The sequence below is a fragment of the Aulonocara stuartgranti genome (assembly GCF_965226115.1).
Source record: "Aulonocara stuartgranti genome assembly, chromosome: 10".
Lineage (NCBI taxonomy): Eukaryota > Metazoa > Chordata > Actinopteri > Cichliformes > Cichlidae > Aulonocara > Aulonocara stuartgranti.
The window spans coordinates 28,413,344-28,430,318 of NC_138946.1; the positions used below are offsets into that span (position 1 = coordinate 28,413,344).

General features: G+C 40.7%; 3 protein-coding genes across 10 annotated transcripts in view; 1 reads left to right on the top strand and 2 right to left on the bottom strand.

Moving 5' to 3' along the window:
- cblb (Cbl proto-oncogene B, E3 ubiquitin protein ligase) overlaps positions 1 to 16,975 on the bottom strand; it is a 175,568-nt gene that overhangs the window by 29,439 nt on the left and 129,154 nt on the right. The gene's annotated exons all lie outside the window — the stretch shown is intronic.
- Positions 794 to 3,068, top strand: LOC309715797 (uncharacterized protein). The gene is made up of 3 exons (XM_082549218.1): positions 794 to 1,501; positions 1,818 to 1,953; positions 2,236 to 3,068. Exons 1-3 carry the CDS (start codon positions 906 to 908, stop codon positions 2,986 to 2,988), a joined length of 1,485 nt encoding a protein of 494 aa, XP_082405344.1. The 5' UTR covers positions 794 to 905; the 3' UTR covers positions 2,989 to 3,068.
- Positions 3,499 to 5,138, bottom strand: LOC309715803 (uncharacterized protein). The gene is made up of 3 exons (XM_082549243.1): positions 4,988 to 5,138; positions 4,823 to 4,899; positions 3,499 to 4,566 (listed from the first exon to the last, which is right to left on the bottom strand). The coding sequence occupies exons 1-3, from the start codon at positions 5,111 to 5,113 to the stop codon at positions 3,534 to 3,536; spliced, it is 1,236 nt and encodes a 411-aa protein (XP_082405369.1). The 5' UTR covers positions 5,114 to 5,138; the 3' UTR covers positions 3,499 to 3,533.

Consider the following 16,975-nt stretch of genomic DNA (forward strand, 5'->3'; position numbering starts at 1 on the left):
GCCAAACTGGTGGCAAGTGGCATCTTGGCAGCTGCACGCTTGACTTTTCTCAGTTTATGGGCAGTTATTTGGCGCCTTGGTTTTTCCACACGCTTCTTGTGACCCTGTTGACTATTTTGAATGAAATGCTTGATTGTTCGATGATCACGTTTCAGAAGCTTTGCAATTTTGAGACTGCTGCATCCCTCTGCAAGATATCTCACTATTTTTGACTTTTCTGAGCCTGTCAAGTCCTTCTTTTGACCCATTTTGCCAAAGGAAAGGTAGTTGCCTAATAATTATGCACACCTGATATAGGGTGTTGATGTCATTAGACCACACCCCTTCTCATTACAGAGATGCACATCACCTAATATGCTTAATTGGTAGTAGGCTTTCGAGCCTATACAGCTTGGAGTAAGACAACATGCATGAAGAGGATGATGTGGACAAAATACTCATTTGCCTAATAATTCTGCACTCCCTGTACATATATATGTATATATATATATATACACACACATATATATATATATATGTATATATATATATATATATATATATATACACACACACACGCACACACACACACACACACACACACACACACACACACACACACACACACACACATATATATATGATGAACCAAGCATTCCTTTAACATTAAATAGTAATGACTTCATGGATTTATTCACTAATCAAATTTTAACCATTGGAGAAAAAATTAATCATAATCATCTCACAGAAATAACGTACAGTTACTCTCAATATCATCGATGTTTATGTACCCTTTTTCGAGTTAACTTCAGTAATAGACTACTTGCACTAGGGCATGTGACGTATTTCCGTTTCCAAATAGTACCGCTTGTGCGTTTCCGGTACGTTTGCTTATCTATCGGTAGCTATGCTAATGTCGCTTCAGAATGAGTATAAAAAGGAAAGTATTTAAAACAGAACATTTTCAAAAACAGGAGAAGAAATACTCCGAGCATTGCTGTGTCCCACTTTGTTCAGCTTCAGCCAAATTTAACGGCATACTAAGTTTTCATGCCTTTCCGACCCATTCCGACTTGAGAAGACAATGGCTGTTAAATATACGCCGGGATCATTTCACGATTACCTCTCACACCAGGGTCTGCTGCAGACACTTTGCCAGTGATCAACTCATAGAGCCAACAACCCTCGATGGTCGAAGGAGGCTTATTAAAGGTGCTGTACCAACACTTTTTGAGTGGAATGGCTATAAAGTTGAACCACCGCGGCGTAGTGTTTGGGAGAGAACGGAGCGACGCCCTGAACTAGTTCCTCCTGACGATCAAGAAGAGCACAGTCTTACAAGAGATCATGACTACTGCTCAGTCCCTGAGCCGTCTGCATTGGACATATCTGCATCAGCTGCAGAAGACCTGTCCAAAGACGTGGAGACTCTGAGGAAGGAAATACAGGAGTTACGTGTCCAGCGAGAATTTGGGTTACAGCGTTTTGCTGGCTCCGACAGTGACATCCGATTCTATACCAGGTACACCTAAGTTCTATTCAAGCTAACTGTTTAAAATATACCAAGGTCACCATCAGTTAAATTTCGAAAGTTTTTCCTGTCTTAATGAAAACAAAATAGAAATTTACTTTTTCTCTGCTGATTGTATGTTTTATGTAGATGCTTTAGTATTTAAACGATATCCTAATGCTACAGATAAAATACAACACCAAATACTCTTAATCAGACTATTTTATACAGCATTCCATTAGCATATTTGTCACAGTTCACATTATTTTTATGTCAGTGTGTAATGTTAATTAATGATTGACACGATGTATGTCTCTCTCGTGAATAGATTTCCAAGCTATGATCATTTGATGGCATTCTGGGTTTTGATTGAGCCTTGCATCTATAAAATGATCCGGGTTTCAAGAGCCAAGTCAGCTGCCAATCGGAACGAAGAACTGTTGACACCTGCACGCACATCAACAGTAGGTTATGGGTTTGTTGGTAGTTAGAACTAGAGGTGTAATGTTATTGTATTTATGTACAATAACATTACTTTATGTACAGTAGCATACATACACAGGTGTATGTATGCTAGACTCAGTATCCTTTACATACATACACCTGTGCACTACAGCACCTCATTGTTTACCCCATGGTACAGTATGGTATGCCTAACCATTACAAAACATTTAGCCAAGAAAAGCATAATTTTACTAGTTCATAGCTTAAGGAGTAACATTTTCCCTTTTGTTTTCACCTTCCAGAGGCAGCTGCTACAGCCAATTGATGAGTTTTTTCTTTTCCTGGTTTTCCTGTCAGTTGGTTTGAAGGAGAGGGACCTGGCACACCGATTTAACATACACCAGTCCACAGTGAGCCGCATTATTGCAACATGGACAAATTTTCTTGCCACTGCACTGGGGTCTCAGTGCATCTGGCTTACACGTGAAGAAGTGCAAGCTTACCTCCCTGAGGAATTCAAAGATTTCTCAGACACCCAGATGATCCTTGACTGTACAGAGCTGAGGTGTCAGACACCATCCTCACCACTTCTCCAAAGTGAAATGTACTCTTCGTACAAATCCCACTGTACGATGAAAGCCCTGGTTGGCATAGCTCCACATGGTCCAGTGACATTCATCTCTAATCTGTATGCTGGTTCGGTTAGTGACAAGGAACTATTCAAACAATCAGGCATTGCTGAGAAGTTGACTGAAGACATGGCAGTGATGGTAGATAAGGGCTTCCTAATCACTGATTGTTGTAAATGCAAAGTGTACTGCCCACCTTTTCTATCTAAGCAGAAGCAGATGCCAGCATACCAGGTTAAGGAGACGCAGGCCATAGCCAGACTCAGGGTATATGTGGAGCGAGTCATTAGGAGGATCAAACAGAACAAACTTTTTGATAGCATCATTACCATGTCACATGTTTATAATATCAACCAACTGTTTGCAGTGGCATGTATGCTGTCAAATTACCAGAACACAGCATTAGTTAAAAAATGGGTTAAGTGAGACAAGATGGATTTTTCCCAAGACACCAGTGCCAGTAACTTATGGAAAATGACCTGCAGCTGAGGCCACTACAGTTGAATTTCTTCCTTCTCAGCTGACAATACTTGATTACAGAACTGGTACTTGAGTGCCGATAGTTGAGTTTCAGTTATTGATAATTCAAATTCATTGCAAATGTTTAATGTTAATAATACTGTTTAATTATAATACTATATTACTATTCAGATTCAACAAAACTGTTTATCAAAATTATAAAGTAAATCACTAAATCGTTTTAAAATCATAAGTGACATTGAGCTTTTGGAACATCAAAAATACCATTTGTCATTTTCTACAGTTCAGTTATTGTCTAAATGTATATCAGTATGCTAGGCATGGAGTTTTAAATACTTACCATGTAAATAAGTTCTGCACAAATTCAACGTTTTAATGTGTGTTTTTAAAAATTAAATTGATGCCATTGCTTAAATAACAGTTTATTGATGTCACATAAAAGTAACATGTAACAACAAAAGAATTCATGAAATATATTGAAAATAAAACAGTTATTTTGTTCCAGCCAGCCTGAAGGATCTGTTTTTCTTTTTGCTGTTTTCACTGTTCATTTTTTCAAACACAGGTATCTTGGCATATATATGTAAAAAAAAGAAATAGTCTGCCTTTTCTCTGATTGCATTGTGCACATCTATATCCATGTATATTCTTTGCACTAGGTAGTCCTCTTGTGCCCACACAACAAAGTCACACCACTGCATCCCGCTGATGAGCAGTTGTCCTTGCACTTGCCAGTAATATGCGTGGCTCTTTTTTAGTTTAGGGGTACCACATTCCATCTGCACATATTTGCAGTCAATAAAGTTTTGTACATTGGGACATTTGAATTCGACGAAGCCAAACTGGGGGTATTCATTGGGGTCAAAAACAACACCATCAGGAGATGCAGCAAGCCAGGGGGCAATGGGGTGAATGACCAGACCACAGGGTGAGTAGTTAACATTCATTAGCCTACTATACTCTGCTGCTATTGCAGGCTCCATCTCAGTTCCTCTCCTCATGTCTGCTGTCTGCCTTGTTCCCTTCAATATACGCTCTGCTAGTGACTCGGCCGAGCTCTGGCCTCTGACGTGACACACCTCCCGAAACCTAGAGGCAGTCACTCTGGGCCTGCGGAGCTGATGCCACTCAGACAAAGAGCTTTGCTCACGTGTAGCTTCCTCTATTTTGTGAGCCATTTCCAGAGTTACAGACAAGCTTTTCAGATGCAGAAGCTCTTCTTCTGAGCACACAAACACACAATCTGATGGCAAGATGTCATACCCCTCCAGAGGCAAGTGCGGTGTTGGTGGTGCATCGCGGTGTAGTGTGATGTACCGGGTTGTCAAAACCGGCTGCTGATATGACAGAACACTGCCCTCCTGCACCAGCCCAAAGGCACTTTCCACAAGGGGCTTGTCAGGTCTCATGTTCATTGTGGTCACAAGTGGCCTGTCCTCAATATTAAATTTTGCATATGCCTCCGTTATTCTGAACAAGCAGGGATCTGGTAACGGACCCACCATGCCTCTGTAGAAGCCACTCCTAAAGAAAACATCAATGACAATAATGTAAGGGAGAAGGTTATTATACTGAACAACAACTAAACTAAAAACTAAAAGGTGTAAAACAGTGGTGCATAAGTTAGAGGCTGGGATGTATATGTACATGACTGAGTTAGCCGTCTTCAGAAAGTGTAATGTTGTATGTAAATTAATACCTATTCTGACACATGTATGTATGAAAAAAATAGCAACATACATTTGTAACACGTGAAACCAAATTTTACAAATGTAATTACCGTACTCCAGTCTGGGCCATCCTATTTGGTACCGGCTTAGTGAAGATCATGGAGTTGATGGGTCCTGGCTTCACACCCTAACAGAAGACACATTTACTATGGATGGTGTTGCTGTTCATATGTAAACATGGACTAATTCAAAAACTTTAACCTCATTTAAATTACCACTGTCCGTGGCTTGTGCCATTGCTGTTCAGATTCCGTGCAGCTATGCACAGGGGGGACAACCGGCACTCTGAGTTGTGAGTAGTGTGCTGTTTGGAAGAGCAGTGCCACTGTGTGATTGCACATAACAGCGCCTGCCACACAGGAGCACTCGCTATGTGTCAGTATCACCGGCGATGAATCCAGAAGCTTAATCTAAGAAGAAAGAACGAAAATGAAAAATGTAACATCTTCATGGAAGAGCCGAACAGGAACATAGTTCAGTGTTATGGTTACGCACCCTCCTGAATGCTTAGTGTTTCCTTCTCTCCCTATTAAAACAACTTAACCATGCTTGATAACTGTAATAACTTAGATTGTGTATATTTGCAGTATTAACTTGTTGTCAAATGTTTCTGATCACCCAAACACACGTTGATTTAACTATCTGACTAGTCAAATTAGGAGTGATAAAGCAGGGAGACAAGGAAAACATTCAAGTTGATGGGCCTTTAGGAATGAACTTAACTAATGCTTAAATGAACTGAACCCCACTGAACGGGGATTAACAACTTTACACAGCTTCCTGCCTACACTTAGTCTGTGTGGTGCCTCACTCTTCCTCATCGACCTGTAGCACAGGGCTCTCACACCGACCTCCCCTGACAACCTGTCTTTATTGGACACTGAATAAAGATACAAGTACCATTAGCATTATTTCTGTATTACTCATTTCAGCATGTCTTAAACATATATATTTTACACTTAGCAAGAGTAGCATTAGGTAGTTAACTACCTCCATAGTTAGCCAACTACCTAACGCTAATATAACAGTGTCTAACAACAAAAGTGACATTAGTTAAGAAAACCTCAACTATAGTTTAGGACGACATAAAACACCGTTTAAGAAAACATGTAATGTAGAGAACTGACATCAAATGAAGGACATAGCGGAGTAACGTAGTGTTTGCATTTGACGTTAGCTAGCGTTTCTTTGTCAGTTAATTTACGTTTTCTTACCTTCGTAGTTGTGTATATAAGATGCAGCATATAACTTAAATCCTTTATCTAATTTGCTGGCGGGGGTAGTCGTCACTCTGCAAATCCGATGAACATCGGTGATGTTCAATTTTGGGAGCTCTTGTAGGCATCGAGTGTAGAACGTCGCCATGGTTTAACCGCACCGGAAGCACTGGAGCAGGACTACATAGAACGCGGAAGTGTTAGTGCAAGTAGTCCATTACTTCTTCCAAACCAGAAGTTATTACTATTTTTAGACCCCATTCCTACTGCTCCTACTGTACTGCTCAAGAAGTCCTACTATTAATTAATGCTTCAATCTTAAATATGATGAACCTAGCTCTAATAATCGGCTATGTATCACAGGTAGGGCTGGGTATCGTCACTGATTTCTAGAATCGATTCGATTCCGATTCACAAGGTCCTGAATCGATTCGATCCATTTTGTATAATTTTAAGTTTAAATTTGTTCAGAAGCCAATTGAACGGCAGAAACTAGTTTTTCTTTTCGGAAGTAAGTAAAAGGAAAAAAAACATCGGCCGACAGCGCTGTAAATAACGGTAGTCTTGTGCGTAACAAGCAAGCGAATAATGCACAAACAGTGTTGGGGAGTAACGGAATACATGTACCGCCGTTACGTATTTAGAATACAAAATATGAGTAACTGTATTCCGTTACAGTTACCGTTTAAAAAGGTGGTATTCAGAATACAGTTACTTTGTTGAAATAAATGGATTACACTGCGGTACTTTCCTGTTTCATTTTGTCGCGGGTCAGGACTGTTTGGGTTTTGTTTGACAGCTACGTTCTTTCGTTCCAGGCGGCACCGTTACGGTTGCCATGGTTACAGGGCGACGCTCTCTCTCTCTTTCTGCGACTGTGTGTTTCCTGGGTGAGAGAGCGCCTTTTCGTTGTTGTTGTTGTTGTGCTAAGCTAACAGGCAGAATGCTACAAGCATAGCTCTAAAGAATGTAGCATCATTGGCAGTATAGTCCGTGTTGCAGGGAGAATGCACTGCCATACACGTTATGTGTCTGTGAGCGCGAGGAGGGAGAAAAAGGCGAGTGGAAAGGTACGAGTTGTCGTCGAGGAAAAACGGGAGCTGGAAACATGTAAATATAATAATAACCACTGCAGCCAAGAAGAGTGCCTGACGAGCCCAGTTGTAAGTAAGCTATTAAGACTCGACTGTACACCGTGTTCGTGTTTTCCTCCGAAAACAATAAGTTCCGTTGGAGCAGTCTTTCAACGCCTCTCTCTGTCTCTCGCAAGAAAAATTGACCCACACAACAAAGTAAAGCTATTTTTCGGCTATGAGCCGACAGGGACCCCGCCGTATTAGTCAGAGGTCCCTTTACTACAGTTCGGAGTCGCGGACCTTCAGTAATAGTAATAAATCACACAGCAATAGTACATTCACGTTGTTGTAAAAAGCACGATAATATATTAAGTAATCCAAAGTATTCAGAATACGTTACTGTCATTGAGTAACGTAACAGAATACGTTACAGAATACATTTTGGGGCATGTATTCTGTATTCTGTAACGGAATACATTTTAAAAGTAACCTTCCCAACACTGTGCACAAAACAGATTTCGGGGATAGACGGAAAACTGTTCTTGAAGTACACTGAGAAAGAGAGAGAGAGAGAGCTGTGCATGAAGTGTGATTTTATCGTGGTGGAAGCAAAACAGTAAAAGTAAGAGGGAGTCCATGATGATGTTTATGTGAAGCTTAGTTTGGATCTTCTTTTGCTGCTGGTTCAGTCAATATTGTTTGGAGAGAGATAAAACTAACAGCTTTAGAATCAGCGCAAAAAGGGCGTAAACACAAAGCGCAGGCCCGCTGAAACATCAGAATCAGCGAGCTGTCGGCTTTCAGCCCCGACCATGTCCGTGTCGTTGGGTGAGAAAGGCGACATCTCACTGATTCTGATCCACGGTCCGGGCTTTGTGTTTACGTCTTTGTGCAGAAGCCGTGCACCTGCTCTCATTTACTGTTTTAAATTTTTGGTGGTTGTCAAAATTTTGTGACGTTTCACCTGAGATTCTGGAATTTTGGGCAAAATACATTTATATTAAAAAAAAATCAATTCAGGATTTTAATGAATCGATATCACGTTATCCAAGCCAGAATCGATTTTAATCGATGAATCGATTATTAAAACCCACCCCTAATCACATGCCTTCAAACTGGCAGTAGTTAAACTGTTGCTTAAAAAGCCATCTCTTGACCCAGGGGTCTTAGCTAATTATAGGCCAATCTCCAGCCTTCCTTTCATCTCAAAAATTCTTGAAAGAGTAGTTGTCAAACAGCTAACAGATCATCTGCAGAGAAATGGCTTAATTTGAAAAGTTTCAGTCAGGTTTCAGAGCTCATCACAGCACAGAAACAGCGTTACAAATGATCTTCTTATGGCCTCTGACAGTGGACTCATCTCTGTGCTTGTCCTGCTAGATCTCAGTGCAGCGTTCGATATGGTTATTACAGCAATAAGTCACACATATCTTTTCCCAGAAGTGTGTGATTAGTGAAATGTATAAAAAGTCTCAACAGGATCACCCTGACGAAGACTTGCATAGACTTTGCTGTTGCTCGCTTGCAAGTAATGAAATAAGAAGTATGTTCAGGAAGTTGCACAACTCGTTTACTGACATAATGTGTAACCCGTTCCACAATCCTGGAGACACCATTCAGTCCAAGGCCTTTGATGGGATTGTTTCTGGTACAAACAGATGGTACAAACTGCCTGATATGTCTTTACCCAGTCTTTTACCCTTTATTTTTTTTTAAATATGTTAAACTTGCTGTTCTGTGTCTCACTTTATAAGACCATTTTTCTGACAGAAAACCTGGGTGCTCACAGTGAAAGTGAGGACCTTGGTGAGGGAGCACAAGCCAGCAGATGGACTTACGGCTGCTAAGGTACAGTATTGCAATGCTTGTAAAGGGGCTCTGGCTTCATGCTCCACTGGGCACTAAAAAACAGTGCTCCAGTCTTCTCTGCCAGGTCCTTTAAAGACAGAGAGTAAACCAGAGCCACAAGAAAACTACTAAACTCAGAAACCTCTGGTAAGGACCTTGTTTGTTATTATTGCCAGCAGCCAGGCCACAAAACTTCTGTGTGCCCCATCTGCAAAGCTAAGGTCACAGGGGATTGCTATGCACCCCAGCAGAAGATGGAGCCCACAGGGAAAGACAGTGGAAATGCAGTGCTAGAAAATGGTAAATGTCAATAGTCAGCGAGTTACTGCTTTGTTGGAAATGTCTTTGGTTAACCATTGTATGGTACCAGTGAGCAATATGGATTATAGCAGACAGGAGGAAATTTTGTGTGTACATGCTACTAAGCATCGTTACCCCAAAGCTGATGTGACAGTGACCAAAAAGCTCTCCAGAGAGTGATCCGTACAGCAGAACGCTGCTGCAGGATTGCTCTCCCCCCGCTTCAGGACACCTACACCAGGAGATGCCGGACTAGAGCAGCGCAGATACTGAAGGACCCGTCCCATCCTGGCAACAAACTGTTCCAACTTCTGCAATCTGGTAGAAGGTTCCGCATCTTCCGGGCAAGGACAGAGAGACTCAAGAGGAGCTTCTATCCCCAAGCCATCCGTGCCCTAAACACACACACCCGCCCTCTCACATCATCTATAATTGACTGAGACAGGACTCTTCCAGACACTAAACCAAGGAACAATGTACATTTCAATTCCTTTAATTTTAAATATGTTTATATTGTCTATCCTGTAAAATAGTCAGATGTCCATTCATATTAATGTACAGAATTCACCTGCTTGCTGCTACATTGCTGCACATTCACCCAATGTATATACTACATATATATATATATATATATATATATATATGTTCTTCCTCTACACCCCCCCCCCCCCCCCCCCCAATTTTTTTGCACATGTCGAGGAGCGTGTCAGGCTACATTTCACTGTGTGTTATACTTGTATAACTATGCATGTGACAAATAAAGAACCTTGAACCTTGAACCATTAATGAACAGTCCTACATGTTTTCTTTTCTGGTGGTACAGAGCCTGCCTGTTGATGTTATCCCAGGAATGGAGTTTTAGGGAGGATGAGACATTGAAAAACTTGATTGCTAAGGTTACTGAAGGGGAAAATGGAAAGTGAGAGGGGAAATGAAAAGTTCATTTTTAATAAGCATGTGTTATACGCAGTTGACTGTGACCACCAATATCTTGAGATCCCTGGTCCCTAGGTCCTTTATCATGTACCTAACACACACCCTTCCCTGGGTCTTTAATGTTTGCAGACATACAGAAATCCTGAAGTGCATGCTCCATATGCCAGAAAACATGTCCTCCAAGGAAGTCAGACCAAAACCTCCTGTAGTCACTGCCAGTTATCTACACTCATTTCTAAAAGACCAGGGCTTGTGTTGCCTTTAAGCCATTTTAAGATCCGTGGCAACGTGTCATGCAGGACGCATCTCCCTTCTGTGTGCAAGTGAATGAGTGAGTTTATGTGTCTGTAAGGAGTATGTGGTGGCTACAGTGAACACTGAAGTTTGGTCAAAGCAAAAAATCTATGATGATTTTTTTTTATAATCGAGTTGCAGCCCTAGTCAACACTGCAGTCTGCTCAAGTTACTGAGCAGTCTCAAACCAATGTTCCAAGTCCTTGGGAACACACAGGATGAGTTATCAAAAGCTGAAATACTAAGCATTGATTATCCAAGGTTTTAAAGGTTATCTTTACCTAAGCTGTTGCGAGATTTAAACAAATAAAAGTTACCGCCTTTTGGACGGGCTGAACTGCTATATGTATTTGACTGACCTGGTGTGGAAATGTTTAGACATTCACAATTTACTGACATCAAAAGGATGATTTCTTTTGCTGAGATGCTGAACCACATCAATGTCAAAGGCCTGATCCAATGTCCAAGGAACACAGAGCTTTGCTTACAAGCTCTGTAAGCTCTGTAAAAGAGAACCACCAGACTAAAAAGATCCAAAAGATATTAATTAAGAGTTGTTAATTCTCTTGCATTTTGACGTCACAAAAAAGATGTACACAAATATTGGAATTACCCTAAAACTGGCAGAAATGATGAGACAAGCCATACCTGATGAGACAAGTAAAGGCTGTACACTTCCGGTATGATGGCGCCTGTGTTTGGCTTTGCCGCTGCCGGGTGCAGTTTGTCACGCTCTTTCGTCGTGCTGTTTTTCTCTGCTCTGCTGTTTTCTATTTGTATCAATGATGTACTGGCTGCCTTGGTTTATGATCATTTGACGCTGTTATCCATCCGATCTTCAATGATGGCTCAAGATGTCTCATCCTCCTCCTCCTTTGGCACTTTCCATCCTCCGCACTCCTTTGGCACTTTCCATCCTCCACCAGTGGCTGGATCCTCCGCCAGTGGCTGGATCCTCCGCCAGTGGCTGGATCCTCCGCCAGTGGCTGGATCCTCGGCCAGCGTCCTCAGCGTTCCCCGCAGACCACGGAGAAGGAGAGGAAGAAGAGCAGGTATCCAGGTGAAGCTTAGGCTTTTCTGGCGGCGGGGTCTGACTAGAAAGCGATGTCGAGCGTGCTTTGTTACCTATGCTCAGAACAGCTCCATGGAGAGGAATTTGTTTTCCACGTCCCTGCTTGGAGATGCAGGGCCCGGCTCTCCGAGACCGTGCTGCCTCAGAAGGGTTCATCCAGACTCTCCTGCTGACTGGCTTTTCATCCCCTCGGTGAGTGGAATCTACAAGCGTGAAGGCTCAAACCCCAAGTATTTACGTCCTTTAACTCGAGCCTCTGCCAAAAATGATGCTTCCACCCCGCTGAACATGGCACTTTTTAATGCCCGATCATTGACTAATAAATCGTTCGTGCTTAACGATTCTATATCTTCTAAAAAACTGGACTTCTTATTTCTGACTGAGACCTGGCAGCGGGACTTGGACTATTCGTCTCTCATTGAAATGTGCCCGAACGGCTATTCCGTCATCAGCCAGCCTCGGGGATCTGGTCGTGGAGGAGGTCTCGCGGTGGCATTTCAGGGCCGTTTCAACTGCCGTTCAGTGAAAGTTGGACACTTTCTTTCCTTTGAATTACAGCTTATTAAAATCAGAAGTAAGGATCCTTTTTATTGTGCTGTGGTGTATCGTCCACCCAGCCCAAATAGCTTGTTTTTATCGGAGTTTAGCGACTTCCTGTCCTCTACTATGAGGTTGTCCAGACTGCTTTTAGCTGGGGATTTTAACATACATGTTGATGATGACTCCGACCTCTTTGCCAGAGGTTTTATCAACATTATGGATTCTTTTCATTTTACCCAGCATGTGTCCGGCCCCACACATAACAAAGGACACACACTGGACCTTGTTTTTACTTTGGGTTTGAATATTGATTCTATTTTTTATTTTTATTTAACCTTTATTTAACCAGGAATGTCCCGTTGAGATCAAAGACCTCTTTTTCAAGGGAGTCCTGGCCAAGAGGCAGCACATTTCAAGACAAATACATACGAACAAACAAAGTTAAAATTACACAAAACAATTACACATTATTGAGGCAGCCTGTAGGCCTTTGAGTTTAGTTTTAAAAACATTTAAAGACAACAATTCAGTTAGTTTCCAGTCTTTCTGTAACATGTTCCATGAAAAAGGCGCAGAGTGGACAAAGGCTTTCTTACCCAGCTCTGTGCGGACAAGGGGAACAGACAACAGCAGCTGATCATTTGAGCGCAAGGAGTAAGAACCACTATTTGTCCTTGTGACCAAAGTACAAATATAAGGAGGCAGCAATCCAAGCATAGCTTTGTAAATAAAAGTGTACCAATGCCCCTGTCTTCTAATGGCCAAAGAAGGCCATTTTACTCTTAAGTACAAATCACAGTGATGGGTCAGGTATTTACAATTGGTAATAAACCTCAAGGAAGCATGATATATCGTGTCCAACATTAGAAGACATGAAGAAGAAGCGTTCATATACAGAATGTCACCATAATCTAACACAGATAAAAAGGTTGCAGTGACAAGACGTTTTTTTACTGCAAAAGAAAAGCACTGTTTATTACGGAAGAAAAAACGAAGTTTAAGTCTCAGTTTCTTTACTAGTCTCTCTATATGTGGTTTAAAGGTGAAGGAGTCATCAATCCAGACACCAAGGTATTTATATTCATGAACTATCTCTATGACATTTCCTTCAAGGGTGGACACCACTGGAATTTGTTCCAGTGGTGTCTGAGGACATTTTTTTTTTATCTCTGATCATCTCTGTATTCTTTTTAACATGTATTTTCATGAGCCTTTGTCTCCTGTTCACCGGACAATTATCTCGCGCATCATAAATTCCTCCACAGCGGAGAATTTCTCGGATGCTTTTAATTTAACAATATCCCCGCAAAATGGCGTTGATTTCTTAACAGATCTATTTAATAACCATTGTTTTTCGATTTTAGATTAAATCTGTCCGGTTAAAATGAGACCAGTTTCTGTTTCCAAGTCCTTACCCTGGCTAAATGACAACATCTGATCCATAAATCGTGATTGTCGTAAAGCTGAGCGCTTATGGAGGAAAACTCATTTAAATGTTCATCTCCTTTACTTAAAGGATCTTTTAGCCTCTTTTAACAATGCAATTAGAGATGCGAGGGCTGCTTATTTTTCTCATCTGGTTGCAAAGAGCAGAGGTAATCCTAAGGTATTATTTGACACTATTACTGATATTATTACTCCTGCTCCACCTGCTGCCATTATTTCTTCTAATGAAGACTGCGAAACATTTCTTTCTTTCTTTCTAGAAAAAATTAGTAATGTAAGGAAAAAATTGTCCCCATCAACATCTGCATTGTCAGTTCCTACGCCAGCTCGGCCTGTCGTTTTAGAATGCTTTTTACCTGTCTCACTATCAGAGCTGGAAAAAATAGTTAATGCAACAAAAGCATCCTCCTGTTCACTCGACATTTTACCCGCATCGTTATTCAAAAATGTCTTCCACTCTATTGGTCCCTGTGTGCTCACCATAATTAACACCTCACTGGGATCTGGTAAAGTCCCTGCTTATTTTAAAACTGCTGTTATACACCCCCTGTTAAAAAAGCCTATGCTGGACCCATCTCTCACTAGCAATTACAGACCAATCTCAAAAACACCGTTAATTGCTAAGATATTAGAGAAGGTTGTGGCTAAGCAGCTTACAGCAGTTTTAGACAAACATAATATCTTTGACAAATTTCAGTCTGGCTTTCGTAGAGCTCATTCTACTGAAACAGCCCTTCTTAGAGTTTCCAATGACATTCTGATGCAAAACAATGCAGGAAAGTGTTCTGTACTCCTAATGTTGGACCTCACGTCAGCCTTTTTATTTCAAGTCAAAGTCAAAGTCAAAGTCAACTTTATTTGTCGATTCTGCCACATGTACAGGACATACGGAGAATAGAAATTGCGTTACTCTTCACTCCCTAGATAAATAGCAAATGAACATTTAAATATATTTAAATATAAAAGTGATTAAAAAATGCAAGTAAAATAATTAAAAAGTAAAAATTTAAATAAATACAATTTTACATATAACAAGAAAGCTATATAATATACAATATAGTGGGTAAGTGACATTGAGTGTAAACCAGGCAGAGTAGTGCAAATAGGCAAATAGTGCAAATGGAGATTTGGTAATGTACGGTAAGAGAAAGTGTAACAACAAAGTCTTATGAGGTGACACCGTTGACCATTATATTTTGCTTGAAAGGCTGAAATACTGGGTTGGTGTATCTGGGTCTGCCTTAGAGTGGTTCTCCTCGTATCTCTATGAACGATACTTTTCTGTGGTGGTTTCTAAGTATAGGTCATCTTCCACGTCCCTGTCCTATGGTGTGCCACAAGGTTCTGTGCTGGGGCCCTTATTGTTTTTAATATATCTGCTTCCTCTCCAGCATATTTTAAGCCCCTTTGAGGACATTTGCTACCACTGCTACACAGACGACATCCAGCTATATATATCTTTTAAACCTGAAGATGTTTCTAAGCTGCAGATTCTAAATGTGTGCTTAGAAACCATCAAAGGTTGGATGGCTGACAACTTCCTCCAACTTAATGAAAAAAAGACTGAAGTCCTTGTATGTGCTCCAGACAGACATGTACCTAACATAATGAATGCTCTTGGTCCTCTTTCAACATTTGTGAAATCGTCTATCAGGAACCTAGGGGTAACCTTTGATTCTGCTCTTACCCTGGATGTCCACGTCAAATCTCTGGTTCAGTCCTGCTTCTATCATTTAAGAAACATTTCTAAATTGAGCCCCATAGTATCTCATACTGAACTGGAAATTGTTATTCATGCATTCATTTCATCACGATTGGACTACTGTAATTCACTGTTTACATGTCTAAACAAAAACTCCCTGGAGCGTCTGCAGATTGTCCAAAATGCTGCAGCAAGGCTTCTGACAAAAACATCGAAATACTCTCATGTAACACCATTGCTTATACAGCTGCACTGGCTCCCTGTTGAATTCAGAGTCCATTTTAAGATTCTGGTTCTGACATTTAAGGCTCTTCAAGAACAAGCACCAGCGTACATCATTGAACTTTTACAGCCCTATGCCCCTAGTAGGTCCCTGAGGTCTTGTGATCAGGGCCTACTTGTTATTCAGTATACAAGACTGAAAACCAAGGGTGATAGAGCTTTTGCTACTGTGGCTGCCAGACTGTGGAATTCTCTTCCTCAGAACTTAAGATCCGCAGACTCAGTGATTACTTTTAAAAAACAGCTAAAAACACATCGTTTTAAAATTGCATTTTGTTAACTTTTGACTGTTTTTGTTTTATACCTTGTGAAGCACTTTGTGATCTTTTATCTAGAAATGTGCTATATAAATAAAATTTTACTTACTTACTTACTTACCTTTCTTTGGAGTCAAGAATGCTAGGCCCTGACATGTTAGAAATTTCCACAGGTGCTTGTGTTACATAATTGGGCCTGTGCACTAGAACATTCCCTAAATGTTAAAACTAAATTAGTCACCAGTGAAATGAATGGTGAGTCACACATCACTAAGCTTGGTTTAGAGCTGGTAAAATGGTAATGCAGAGAACAAAAACAGGCACAGTTGATAATGTAGTGTACATAGACAGAGACAAAGAAAGATACAAACAAAAATGAGTGGTAATTCCAGTACTTGTAGTTCCCCATTAAACTATGCATGTACTCTATACAAGGTTTAAGCAGTGTGCCACTCAGTCTATGTTAAATTCCATCTTACATTGTAAAAAAAAGGGTCATTGTTGCACCAAAGGGAGGGAGTATGTAATCAGTTTGGTTTATTTGTTTGTCTGTCTATCTTTTTGTTAGCATTTTAGTGTCCACAGTTATCGTTTTCAAATTTAATCTGATGGTAGTATTTGTTTAAAAAAAAAAGTCAAGAAAACATGTCAAGTGATATATGGTTTTCTTAGATCATTTGTGCTGCCCCCCCCCGCCAAAGGTGTGTGTCCCGGCGTAAAAGTAATGCAGCATTTCAGAAAAGGAACATCAACCAACAGTAAAATATAGGGGTCATAGTGTGATGGTCTGGGGCTGCTTTGTTTCTCAGTTTCCCATTATGAATATACAGTATGGGTAAGGTGCACATATGCCATTTTTAAAATGTCTGCCTCTTTAGTAGGTATGCCTGTTTTCACTTTACAGCAGCAAACTGTAGCAACAAGGTTTTTAGTGCCACCAATAGCCCCAGACCTACAGTGGGGCAAAAAAGTATTTAGTCAGCCACCGATTATGCAAGTTCCCCCACCTAAAATGATGACAGAGGTCAGTAATTTGCACCAGAGGTACACTTCAACTGTGAGAGACAGAATGTGAAAAAAAATTCCATGAATTCACATGGTAGGATTTGTAAAGAATTTATTCGTAAATTAGGGTGGAAAATAAGTATTTGGTCACCTCAAACAAGGAAAATCTCTGGCTCTCACAGACCTGTAACGTCTTCTGTAAGAAGCTTTTCTGTCCCCCACTCGTTA